This window comes from Centrocercus urophasianus, unplaced genomic scaffold, assembly GCF_019232065.1.
Source record: "Centrocercus urophasianus isolate 14NV4802_14NV808 unplaced genomic scaffold, USGS_Curo_1.0 seq_10, whole genome shotgun sequence".
Classification (NCBI taxonomy): domain Eukaryota; kingdom Metazoa; phylum Chordata; class Aves; order Galliformes; family Phasianidae; genus Centrocercus; species Centrocercus urophasianus.
In genome coordinates, this window is record NW_024884142.1 from 38,441,977 (window position 1) to 38,455,368 (window position 13,392).

Sequence of the window (13,392 nt, forward strand, 5' to 3'; positions counted from 1 at the left end):
GCAGAGCTCAGCGCTGCCCTCCGCTCCCTGTGAGGAGCTGCAGCCGCCATCAGGCCCCTCCTCAGCCTATTCTCTCCGTAGACCCCAAGCCCGCCCCGCTCGCTGCTGTCTCTCAGCACACCCCGCCCGTACCGGAGTCTGGCCCGCCCTCTGTGGGCGGAGTCGCCTCGCGCCTCGGGCGCCATTTTGTACGCCTAGCGGAGCGCTGTCTCCATGGGAACGGGCCAGGCTGGGGCCGCGCCCCGCAGAGCCCGCCGGGAGCTGTAGGCTTCCGCCGCGCCTCGAGCTGCCGGGGCGGGGCTTGCGGTTCCGGGTTCCCTACGGGGCCGAGCGGCCGTGCGTGCCGGCCGCGCCGCTAGAAGCCATGGCCGGCGCCGAGCGCAAGAAGCACGTCCGCTTCGCCGGCCCGGGGCAGGCGGCGGCGGGGCCCGGCCCGGGACCTGGACCGCGCCTCTCCGCCGCGCCGCACGCGGAGGTGGCCGTGGTCGGCGGGCGGCGGTGCGGGGAGGGAGCGGCGCTGCGGTGGTGCATCTCCGCGGCGCTGTGCGCGGCCTTCCTGGGGCTGGTGAGTGACACCGGCTGGGCGGGTTAGAGGGGCCCGGCCCGGCGATGCAGCCCTCGGCGTTGTTTTGCAGGGCACGAGCATCGCCGTGCTGGGACCGACCTTCCAGAACCTGGCCGACAACGTGCGCAAGAACGTCACCGACATCTACTACATCTTCGTGGGCCGCTCGTTGGGCTACCTGGGCGGCTCCGTGCTCGGCGGGATCCTCTTCGACCACGTCAACGCGCACCTCCTGCTCGGTGAGCGCGGCTCGGGGGGGCGGCCGCGGGCAGCGAGCGCCACCGGGGCTCCGCTCGGCTCCGCTGTGCCTTGCGGCTGGAGAACGGGAGGTGGAAGTGCAACCCGTGCCCCTTGGGCTGCTCTTCTCTGTAATCCCACAGTTCACACTCTTGCAGCGCACGGCCCTGTGTTGTGGGGCTTTAGAAAGTACGCAGATGAGGCAGGTGGGACTGGCTTGGCTTCTTACTTGCACGGCTGTGTGGGAGAAGCAGTGTCAGACTGTTGCCTTCGTTAAAGCTCGGCTGAACTGTTTGTCCTTGCTGCACAGAGGCACTGAGGCTGTGGCTGGGCAGCCTTAATCCAATTACAATTTAGTTAAAGTGGAAAACTTGGTGTCCTGTCTGTGAGTTTGGAAATATGCTGCTGGTTGCTGCCTACCTGTGGCAGTGTTTGAGCTCTGTAGGAGCAGTGGTTATAGTCCTGATGGTTTCCTGTACACATGTGGATTTCCTCCTGCGCTCAGACCTGTGCTGGCACAGCAGGGCTGTACAGCTGCCAGCAGCGGTCCTCATCCCTTTCCTAACCCTTCCCCTCCTGCTCCTCCATCTCTTCATCCCTTCCTTCCTTTATCTGAGTGGATTCATACAACTCCGAGCACAGAACTTTACTCACAGGGCTCATTTTGGGAATAGTTTTCCATTGCTTGTGTTTGAACCACTCTCTCCTTATCCCACTGGCCTATCTCCTGCTGCCATGTGCAGTCACGTAATACAATGTCTGTTTTTCTCCTCTCTCTATCTTCCCCTCTCCAGACCAGTTCCTTTAATTTGCTCTTGTTATACGTATCTTGCAGCTTTATTTATCCTCTTCCCTGTTCTTTATTCTCTGCTCCAGGTCACATGTAAAGTGCCTTCCCTTCAGCTTGCTGATCCATGTGTATCTGGCAAGGGCAGAGTGGATTATATCTGACATCTGAGACTTTACCTCCTATTATGAAAGTAATACACCCCTGAAAGTCAGTGTGAACTTGAAGCAGTTTAGGATTTGCTCGTCTTTCTGATATGTCACAGGATAGCTCTCTGTCAGTAATGCTTGAAAAATACATTTTGTCTCCAAATTCTTTCCAATTTGATGGCACTTAGAGCAGAAACACAATCCAAACTACTGAACTGCCTCATGTTTCTGTCAATCTGAGGGCTGACTGAGGATAATGGCTCCCACCTTCCAGCTGTTGAAACTCTGCTGCTGTGCAGATCTTTAATGCTTCAGTCAAGGAAGCTTTTGAGCACTGGTCTTCAGGTGAAAATTGGGAGCGGACGCTGAGGAGCCACTTTCTGCTCTGACAGACGCCTTGGGGAAGCTGTATTTAGCACCTCCCCTCTGTAGCCTTTTCCCTGTGCAGCTCACTGTGCTTCCCTTGCAGGTTACACCAGGGCAGGAATATCAGGTATCTCAGTGAAGTTCTTGGGCTCTTGGTTTTTTTTTCTTTTCTTTTGGAAATTGTTGCTAAATTTATGGCGAGAAACCTTGTAGTTCTGCTTCTGAAGACTGCAGAAATCACTTGGAATACACTGCTGATCTGAGAAGAAAATAGAAATGAGAGTCAGCATTTTTATACAGAGTGCCTCTTAGCCAGTAGGGAGCCTCACTTCACAGGATTTTAGGAGTGTAGTGGTTTTGAAGTGGGGCCAAATATAATGATCTGTAGTTCTCAATAAAAATGTCACTTTGCTCAAACCGTTTTCTATTTCTTTTGTGTTAAAGTAATGCTTTTAACTCAAAAGTTTGCAGAAAAAATGCTTCTTGGGGATAATTGGCATACTAAGTACTTAGCAGCAGATGGTGCCCTATTTGCAAATTAAGCCTTAGCAAAATGAAAAATGAAACATCTCATTCTCACTAAAATCATTTCTTCCAAAATCATCCTGTTGAATTTTCTGGCTGCCTCTGCTATTCGCATATTCAGGTAATGAGGTTACAGCATGTATTAGGGTTATCTGTAACTTGAGTAATGATAAATGTATTTTTATTTCTTAGTTTGCTACATGTTTGCAATTGAAGTGGTAACTGCAGTATTTGTGTTTTGTTTGTTTTTTCAGCCTTATCCATGCTTGGAACCACAGGTGGTCTTTTTGCCATACCATGGTGTAAGAGGTCCCTGCTGCTGACTGCCTTGATGTCACTCATCGGTGCTGCCATGGGAGTTCTTGACACGGGTGAGTGGCAGCCTGCTCCAGTGGTTCCTCCACTGAATGAACTGGAAACCCGCAGGTGACAGTTCTGCTGAGAATCACAGAATCATAGAATGGCCTGGGTTGAAAAGAATCACAGTGATCATCTGGTTTCGACCTCCTGCTATGTGCAGGGTCACCAACCACCAGACCAGGCTGCCCAGAGCCACATCCAGCCTGGCCTTGAATGCCTCCAGGGATGGGGCATCCACAGCCTCCTTGGGCAACCTGTTCCAGTGTGTCACTGCCCTCTGGGTGAAAAACTTCCTTCTAATATCTAACCTAAAACTCCCCGTCTCAGTTTAAAACCATTCCCCCTTGTCCTATCACTGTCCTGCTTTGTAAACAGCTGTATAGAAGTGACTTTGGCCTGTTTCACTAAGCACAGTTGAATTAGAAGAGAGGAGCTGTTTTATCTGGCCAGGATGCCCGGTGGGTTATTCTGGTCTTGAGGCTTTGCTTTTTGTGTTTGTAAAAGTGCTTCTGTATGAGAGAGCTGGGTAACCTTTGTTTCCCTAAGCAGATCAATATGCATTTTGGTGGGTAGTTACAGGCTTAAAAAAAATGCCATGTGCTCTTTAGACATTGTTTCTCTTAGAATTTACTCCTCTGTGGGAAGCTAGTTAGGTTATTGTTCATTAGTAACTGGTTTGTCAGATGAACTAGGTTAGTCCTATGCAACTCTGGGTGTTTGAGAGGAAGGTTCTGCCAGTGGTGTTATGGGAGAGCTGGTGGCCTCAGCTTGGAAGGGCCAAGTTTGGGGATTCACAGCAGATATATTCTACCATCATCGGCTTACAGAGCTATGTCATCAGTCTCCCTGAATTAAGGCACATGTGCTGCCCTTGGCCAGCCTCACTTAAATATGGAACAAATATAAACAAACACCTGTGCTTATAATGTTCCCTAGTAGAGGCTCCTTACTGGAGGGAGATGCTGAGCAGGATGAATTTGCAAAGCAGAAGTCCACTGGTGTGGCTGGAAGGGTTGGTTATACCAGGAGTACAGGGAGGAACTTCTCACAGAAATCAGTTCTTTGGGCATGCCTGAGGCAGCGCAGTCTGCTGCTGCGGGCATTTCAGGTCTCTCTGTCCAAACACCTCTGAAGTATCCAGCCTGGGGCTGGTTGGAATGGTGTGGCTGGTGGGCAGCGCAGTGGAGCGATGGCTTCATGGGAACCATTGGTCGTGGCTGCATTCAGTTTGAGAGGGCTCTGTTAATGTTAGAGAAAGCCTGTTGGGGGACCTTGTTGCAAAAAAAAAAAAAAAAAAGGTGGTTTTGCACAGCAAAAAGAAGGATGTGAGTGCAGAGGTGTATCTGTAGCTTCTGGTAGGATCGCTGTACCTGGCCTTTGGCTTCAAAATTTTTCGTATGGGACAGCCCTGTGGGCTTTCAGGGAAAATTTATTCAGCTTTGGGACTCCTGTTCCCAGCAGGAGCAGGAGGGACCAAGACCATGGCAGTGATGTAACGGAGCTGTGTTAGAGATGGGTGGCAGGGGTGGGACTTGATTTCTGTCCTTATTTTCCTGCACTCTCCTCAGGAGCAGTTTACGGATGCCTCTCTCAGGTCTTATTTTCTAGCACCGTTGTTGGTCTGAGGGTGCTGCAGTTTGGCTTCTGCAGCAACATTGCTGTAAATCTTTCTGCTTCTGCAAATGCAGTGAGCCATTTGAACACAGCTGGCGTGGGCCCTGCCTGCAAGGTGTGAGCAATTTGTGGTGTTTCCTGGGAAGTTGTGTAGTGAGAAGCTGATTCATAGCACCGTCAATTTTGCTTTTGAAACTTAGGAAAAGGAGAAGCAGAAAATAAAAAGGTCTTAAGCTGCTGCAAATGATGGGCTGCTGATCTGTTAAGGTGGCAGTGGTGCTACCTGAGGCTGCACAATGTGCTGAAAAATCTTCAGTTTACAGCCTCCAGAGAGGAATGGCCTGCCGTGCCAGACTCATCGCATCAGCCATAACAGGGCACGGACAGAGAGATGGCCAAATAGGGGCAACTGTTGTTGGATTAAGCCACTTTTACTTGCTGTGAATGCCCTCCTACCTTACAGCTAATCACATGGGATTAAGGTTCTCAAATGCACAATTACACTTAACCACAGTTTTGCACGTTGTATTCATTAAAACTGCTGTTGTTGCGAATTGAATTCATAACATAATTGCTATTTTTAAAACAATACCTGGTGTAAGGTTGAAACTAATGATTCCTTCTCTCTCCCATCTGCAGGTGGCAATGTTCTTGCACTGAACACATGGGGAACAGAGGCCGGACCGCATTTGCAGGCCTTACACTTCAGTTTTGCCATGGGTGCATTTGTGGCTCCAATTCTGGCTAAGATGGCAATGGGGAGTTCCGAACCCAGAGACCTTCAGGCAGGTGAAAATGCAAGCCAGTCTGTTCTGAGCCCCGTATCAACAGCGTCAGCTACACTAGCACTGAAACACCATCTTGGTGCTGATTTCTTGTGGTCCTACATTGTCATAGGGACCTATCTGCTGTTTGTTTCTTTCTTCTTTTTTATTTTGTATTCAAAGAGCAGCTCGGTTCGAGACAAATCAAAGGCTTCTGTGCAGAAATGCAAGGTTGCCAAATACCACCATGCCCTCATTATTCTCCTTTTCCTGTTCTTCCTCTGCTACGTGGGAGCGGAGGTTACTTACGGCTCTTACATATTTACTTATGCAAAGGTCTTTGCTGAGATGAAAGAAAATGAAGCAGCCGCGTTGAATTCTGTCTTCTGGGGCGCGTTTGCTGTTTGTAGAGCCGTGTCAGTATTTTGTGCTGCTTGCTTATACCCTGGCACTATGATTGTGCTGAGCCTCATTGGCTCTGCCGTCTCCTCTTCCTCCTTGGCTTTCTTTGCACACTACCCAATTTCGCTGTGGGCTGGAACTGCAGTGTACGGAGCCTCCATGGCCACCATCTTCCCCAGTGGCATTTCCTGGATCGAGCAGTACACGGTCATCCAGGGGAAGTCAGCTTCTCTCTTCGTGGTTGGTGCTGCTCTGGGGGAGATGTGCATTCCTGCAGTGGTCGGGTACCTGCAGGGGAGGTTTCACCACGTTCCTGTGGTCATGTACACTGCTCTGGGAACTTCGGCAGTGACGGCTGTGCTGTTTCCTGTGATGTACAAATTGGCCACCGCTTCTGGAGAGAGCTTGAGAGAGATGAGCGAAAGCGAGGACAGGAAGGCTTTGTTGTCCAGTTCGGGGCTTAACGAAGATGAAGAGGATGAGGAGGATGGAGGAGAGTGGAATGAAGCAGACTTTGAGGTAATAGAAATGAACGATACCCTGAGAAACTCTGTGGTAGAGACCTCTCTTAAGGTAGCGGGGAACTCCCCGTCAGAAGCCTCCCTCCAGCCACATCCAGGTGGTGCTGAGGGTGATTCTACAGTGGCAGCTGGCGGCTCCCCTGGGAGAAAAAACATGAATGTTGACCGGGAGAAGAACGATTAGAGTAAAAGCTGACTCTCTGGGTTTTTAACTAAAACGCGATGGAATTGTAGCTGTTGTCATGAAGTGGTTCAAGGATCTTCTCAGAGTAAGAAGGAGGTTTCCACCTTTGCCCGTCCTTCCTCCTTCCTCAGTTTGGGTCTGCAGCGATGTATCCCAGAGAAAGTCCACAATGATGTGAATGTGGTAACGTGATACAATTTGTAGACTACACTGAAGATGCTAAAACATGAGGGATTTTCTAAATGTCAGGCATGCATTTAAGTCATTTATGCTGTGATGTGAGCTAGCTGGGAAGAAGCTGCTCAGACCACTTGGTTTCTTGGAGGTGGGTGAAGGGTTCTGTTCTGAGCTCCTTGGTCACAAAAGGTTTTCATCAGAAATCTCTTGCCTGTGGTGCTGAACTTTCTTAGCTCGTGAAATATTTCTACTGCATTGGGGGTTGGTGTGTGACAAACCAGGGAATCAAGAAGTTGAATTTCAGGTGATGTAAGTGGGATATCCTGATGGCCAGTCACACACTCTTCTGATTCTGTCACTAAGACAGGACAGAATGAAAGATTAATTTTTATGCCTTTGGGTCACTTAATGGTGGTATATGGGAACGAGAACAAAGAGTGTCATTTATCTGCTGTGCGGCTTAACTCTGATTACTCGTTAACCAGTGGTGACAAACCTAAATACTTTAAGTACCTGTGATTGTACTTGTGATTTGAATTACTGCACTACCATTGAAAGCTTCAAATGTATGAAGAATATTCAGTGATATGTGAGATTAAATTGTGTTAATGACACGGGGCCATGATAGTGTAAGCCGGTTCAGTCGAAAGGTTTAACAACTTCTCTGGGCTTCCTGTGCCAAGGTTTTTCCACAGCAATGTGTAACAGCGGCGATTTGAGAATGAGGTGGAATTATCGATGAGACACAGAATCCCGTCCAGTCGTACAGTGTGCCTGCTGGCTCCCTGCTAGTTGGGTGCTGCCCTTTGGCTTTTCTTTCCTTCGGTGATGACACAGCAGGTGCCTCCTTGTGGAGAAGCTGTGGTTTGTTTGCTCAGATTCATTCCTCCGGGGGAAGGAGGGAAGCCCTCAGGTCTGGTTGTGTCGCCAAGTCCTTCCCAGTGAGAACCAAGAGGCAGCAGCTAATGGCAAAGCCTGAAGCAGTAGTTCTGCAACACGTCTACTTGAAAACCAAAAATTAATAGGTTGCTGTTTTTTGAAGCTGTGTGGTCAAAATGTGGGTTGGTCTTCTGTGTTGTTTGGGTTTTGTTGTTGTTTGCACTATTATTGTTTTTTTTGCTAAGAGGTTTAATGCTGACAAAAGGAAGAGCTCTTAGTGTAACATAGCACAGAACTGTGGATGTTTAGTGTGTGTTTTAGTTGTTTTTGTTCTTTCTCCTGTCCCACTGTGTGTTTAACCTGGAACCTAAGGGCTTTTTCCTTTCTCCTGAAAAGGTAGTAAGAAAGATGAATCAATTTGTAGTGAAAATGTGTTTGTTTTTTTTTTTTTTTCTGTTTTCTCTTTTTTTTCCTCCTGCAGTGTTGAAGGGCCTCCTTGTCCTGCTGCTGTAGGCATTTAAATGCCGTTGCCTGTTTGCCTGATTCTTCTTTCCATGTGTGTATTTATGCACAGTTCCAATGCAATGCATGAACCTGCACTTTAACATATGGATTCTCTCCACCTGCTACACAAGAGGTTTTCTTCTTTGCTCAGAGCTTTTGTAAATATTTCTAAACATCTGCCCAAATCCTGTTCTGGCTACATGTGGCAGCATTTGATCAACAGAAGTAGGTCTGTATGGCCTTATGCATTCAGTTAGTTTTATGTAATAGTCACAAAAGAAATGTCCTGGCAGAGAGAATGACAGATTACGCCTGGATTTCTGATAGTTTTCTTTTTCTCTCTTCCCTCCTGCACTCTGCAATAACTAACTGCTGTATATTTGGAAAATAGGGAGTGTTATCTGACAGCACGGGCAAATCCTGTTGGTTTTATGGGGAGAGGAGGAGCTTGTGCTTCTGCTCTGCTTTTATGGGATGTACTTTGCCCCCAGGGTGTCACAGGTATCCTCTGGTAGAAGGGCTCAGTGCAGGGCAAACAATATCAGGAACCCAGGAGGTGTGGGGCAGCTCCCTGCTGCGAGAGCCATCCATGGGTTTGGCCTGAACCAACGGCGCGACTCCTGATCTGTGTTTGCAAAATGAATGAATGCAGGGCACAAAGAGTGTCCCAGCTGGGTTATGCACCAAAGCAGCAAACTTCTGGCTGTTTTCCATCTGAAGTAGAAGTATCTGTAATTAGCAATTTAAAAAATAGAACAATGGAGGCTTCTGCTGATGGGAATCTTCAGTTATTTTAAGAGAGTCTCCCATACCTGAGATCATGTCGTCAGAAAAAAATTAGTTTAAGAAGCTTGCCTGAAAGCAAGCAGATTTTAAAAATAACTTGCAATTTGTACACTAATTTCTGAATAAATTTCAAATTAGAATGCTCTGCAAGGAAGATTATTCTCAGGGATAGTTAACAAGTTTTACATAATCAAGTACAGAAAATTAAGGCCCCATTGAGAAATGTGCTTTAATGTCTTTGAACCATCTGTATGTATGTTTATTATATGTATGTGAATAGCTCTATACACCGATAGGTAGGTAGGTGCATGCTTATTTGTGTTTCTGACTAAAGTCATCATGGAGAATGGAGAAATGCTGCCCAAACTAAAACCCATGACTGGCTGAGTGGCAGTGTGTAACGTTGTGTTGGAACAACACCCAGAAGCCTTTGCCTGGATGACTGCAGAACTGTGAGTTGCCTTTGCCAGGACTGAAAGCTCTCGGTGTCTTAGTTTAGCTTAGGCCTCAAACTTGAATAGCACATACATACAGAGCTTGTGCTCATCTCCCCTGAATGTGTGTCTAGAATCAGTGGGTGCCCCTTAATGAAAACAAAATGTTGAATGCAATTTAAGGTGAAAGCAGACCTAGGACCTTTGCAATGCTGAGCCCAGCTCGTGGCAACTCTAAATGTCCTCGATGCTCAGGGCTGTTGCTTTCCTAATTGATTGGATTTTTGGTGTTCCTCAAGACCTGTTTTAGAAAATGAATATTACTTTACATATATTTAAATTTCCAAAGTGAATCAGTTCTTGGCATATACATGAGGAGCTATTTACAGTGTCTTTTTAAGTTAAGGCTAACAGCAGTGTTTAAGCTCTGTGAAGGACTTCTTAAGTGTTATTTATGGTTATTACCATTGCCTTGTTTATGCCAGAAAGTCACCCTGGTGCTGTGGTGAGATGGTTGAATGTCCTGTCATTCACACTTTTGCCTGCAAAAGCAGGACTGCATTGAGGATGGTCATGCTCCCATTTCCTCCAGCATTAAAGGTAAATTCTGACAGTTAAATGTCAAACAATATTTGTATTTAGCCCTGACTCATTCCCAAAGGCTGGACTGTACTGCAGGTACTAAGGAGTTACTGCTGGTGCTTGCACTGCTGCTCTGTAAATGACCCTTCAGTGCTGGAATGGGGAGTGGGCAACAGTTTGTGCCTTGGTGGGTTTTTGGTTCCTTTCCATAAAAGCTCATAGTCTATTATATATTCATCATTTTTATTTTGCTTGTGGTGGGTTTATATAGTACTGTATAATGTGGAATTTATAACATGGACTTGTACCTTGAATGTAATAAATTCTTAATGGGAGGAGGCACTCAGGTTCCTTTATGTAAATAAAGTTTTGTTCTATTTTTAAAAGCTACTCTGGACTTGCAAATGTAAAGCTTACCCTGTTTGGGCTAATGGAAAACAACAGGAATGTTTTATCCTCTTTGGAGAAGGCCTCCAGAAACCAATACTGAAGTTTTACATCCCAAAGCTTAGGCTGGAAACTGCCCTGTGCGTTCCTATTGCATCGGCGCTGTATCTGCACCGAGTGAGGGAATCAATGGCAACTGAGTGTTAGAAGGAGGAAGCGTGCAGATTTGTACCATATCATTTTATTCAACTTTAATATGGTTTCCATTATTAACTTCTAAAACAAAATGATTTCCAGTTTAGAAAACAATGCACTGACCACATAATTCCTTTTCCATTTTATACAGTTATACAAATATTCTAAATACACATTTTGTCAAGATGGTGGCAAATAAGATTTAACTGTACAGTACGTAAGGAAAGAAAATATTTTAAGCATATTTAGAAGCAATAGAAATGTCTATACAAAACAAGCAAAAATGGAATAAAATTTTATATTTAAAGTATTGCAACAGTCCCACAGGTTTGTAACAAAAATGTCTTTGCACAGTTCCTCACAATGCCCCATTAATAGCTAAAGCAAGACAGCGATTTTTAGAAAATAATGTTTCAAAATGCTACACATGGTACTACTGTTTGTTTGCACAGTCTGATCAAAATAACAATCTACTCAGAATCAAGCAGAACTGAGGAGGAGATATACCAACCAACTTTAAAATTATCTGTATAAAAGTCATTGCACATTATTTTACTCAGTTGTTTGAAAAGTAAAAAAGTGTATTTACAAAATATTTCGCAGACAAAATTATAAAGTGAATGGATAATATAGAATAACACGTCTTGATACTGACAGTCCAAGAACACACACAAATGGATTTATCGTTTCGAGAGGTTTCAGTGCTCCTTCCTCCAGGAAGTAAACTTGACTTCTACTTGGCAATGGATTTACAGGATGTTACACACAGCTATTTCAACATCAGCATTATAAAACAGTATGTTAGAAACATGAAAGGAAGAAGGAATTTGTACATCTTAAAAAGTGAGCTATTCATAGATCAACAAATGCATTTTTTAATTTAGTTAGGATAAGCGTTCGTTTTATTCCTCAGATAATAAACCCGACAGTTAAAATGGAAATCCTGGACTAGATGAGTTGAAAAAGCACCATGCACAATAGTCCTAGTGTGGTAAACACTGAAACAAAATAGCACCTGGAGTCCCGTAACAGATCATTCAGAACTGGTCGAGGAGCTGGCGGAGGTACGGCGCCTTCGATAGTTCTCTGCTCACTCGGGAGAGCTTGAAAAGCACTGGGCAGTTCAGGGAGACGCACGGGATCTGTCGGTCAAAGCAGCCTGTACAGTTCTTGCATATCTAGATGGCACAAAAAAGCAGAACAGATTGCTTAAGCTTACCTCAAAGCATCGAGGATGTAGAGATGTCGGTGATTTACGCCTTACTGGCAGAGCAGACCGAGCCCTGCAGGCAGCCATCAGCAAGATCTCAGCACAGAGGGACCTGAGAAGCTCTGCTCTGCTGCAGCCTCTCTTGCCCTTGCCAAGTGCTGACTTTGATGCCAGTCCCTGGAGGGCAGATGGCAGCCCCTGGAACTGGGCAGGGGCACAGCCTGACAGCACAGCTTGGCTTACAGCCCTTCCAACCAAGTTGCTATTTCTGCTCCGCCCCTGTGTGATGGCACCTGGGAAAAGAACCCGAGCAGCTGAGGGATTCAAGCAGAGCAGCATGTTATACTCATGTTAAATGTACCCTGGATAAAAGTTTCCAGGTGAAACAAGACAAAACTCCAGTTATTCTCTATGCAGGAGCGGAACTTCACTAATAAGCCACTTATTTCCAGATAAACTTCAATGAGAGCTTTTACTTTGCAAGTCAGAGCATGCAGGCAGAACAGCTCATTAATGTAGCCAATGCTGCTTTCAAGGATTTTTACCATGAGGTACCTGATTAAATAAATAGCAGTAGGCAGAGCTTTTCCAAAGCTGTTTCCAGAGAACACAAATGGATCTGTTTTCAGGAGACTTCCCCTGCTTTCCTTTTCTTTTTTTTTTGATTCTTCCCAGTACTAAGCCAGCCCCCAACAATTTTTCCAAAAACTCTGAAGAGCCACTCGTGGTTCCATAAGAATTTTGACCCTGCCTACCACTTGGAACCAGAAATGAAATGTCATATCTACAAACTCCTTTCCTTTGCTGTTAACATCAGTTTCTGTACTTTCCTTCGGTCTCTGAAGACCAAACAGAAGCAAGGTGCTTTCTTAGTTCAGTTTGCGTATAGTGAAGAAGTCTACAGCCTTAATTCAGGCAGCTAATTTTTAAGCCATGTGTGATTAAACCTGTATATCAATGTTCTGCTAGCGCTGGCATGTTTACATTCCAGGAGGGCCATGCATTTCAGCTGTGAGGGACAGACAAAGCTTCAGATGAGCAGAGAACACAGCTCTTGCTGATGGTTTAAGTCATCAAATACTGACCAGAACTGGACCCCAGCCCTTGCTGACCTGCTGCAATGACACAAGGGCATTCTGATCAAAGCCGCTTCGTGATCCTAATGGGGGGCTGGGCCCAGTTTTCACTTATTCCAGGACAAAAACAATGTGAAAGTACCACAGGAAAACTGCAGAATGTGTACCTTGTTCCTTCACTGTCACTACAATGCAGATCAGGGCCACCATTGCAAAATACAGCATGAAAACATAAGTCCACAACGTAGTGTAGTATTTTGGAATTGTGAATTATAATGGTTTCCTGGTTTTCTAGTACTGTAGCTAATCACTACAGGAACATTTATTAATATCCCTGCAATTCACCAAGTCATTAAGCTGGTTCAGAAACCAGTGCCAAAAATTGATTTTAACAGCAAAATAATTTTAAAATACTATAGTACAAAAATTAGTCAAGAGCACACTTATGACTCTTAGAGGAGAGGCATGGTGCTTTGCAGGCACCTAGCTGTGAGCATAGCTAGCCAGTGACACTCTTCATGGACTTCTAACTCAAGGGGAAAAAAAGCGTGGGAAATTTCTGACGAGAAAAAGTAACAAAAAACTCAGAACACAGCCATATCATGCACACAAATAATTTTTTCTAGGACTGGAGCTTTTTTTGTAAATGGAACATCATCACTTACGTTAGAACAAAAGGTGCGTGTTT

At 45.8% G+C, this 13,392-nt stretch overlaps 2 protein-coding genes across 2 annotated transcripts in view; one reads left to right on the top strand and one right to left on the bottom strand.

Moving 5' to 3' along the window:
* The first annotated feature begins 364 nt into the window (after positions 1-364).
* MFSD4B (major facilitator superfamily domain containing 4B) lies at positions 365-10,222 on the top strand. The gene is made up of 4 exons (XM_042811626.1): positions 365-565; positions 636-804; positions 2,884-3,000; positions 5,243-10,222. The coding sequence occupies exons 1-4, from the start codon at positions 365-367 to the stop codon at positions 6,472-6,474; spliced, it is 1,719 nt and encodes a 572-aa protein (XP_042667560.1). The 3' UTR covers positions 6,475-10,222.
* A 222-nt stretch (positions 10,223-10,444) lies between these two features.
* Positions 10,445-13,392, bottom strand: part of REV3L (REV3 like, DNA directed polymerase zeta catalytic subunit) — a 113,266-nt gene continuing 110,318 nt past the window's right edge. Inside the window, exon 32 of the mRNA XM_042811614.1 lies at positions 10,445-11,596. Within this exon, the coding sequence (XP_042667548.1) occupies positions 11,456-11,596 (141 nt within the window). The 3' untranslated portion in view covers positions 10,445-11,455. The remainder of the gene's footprint in view (positions 11,597-13,392) is intronic.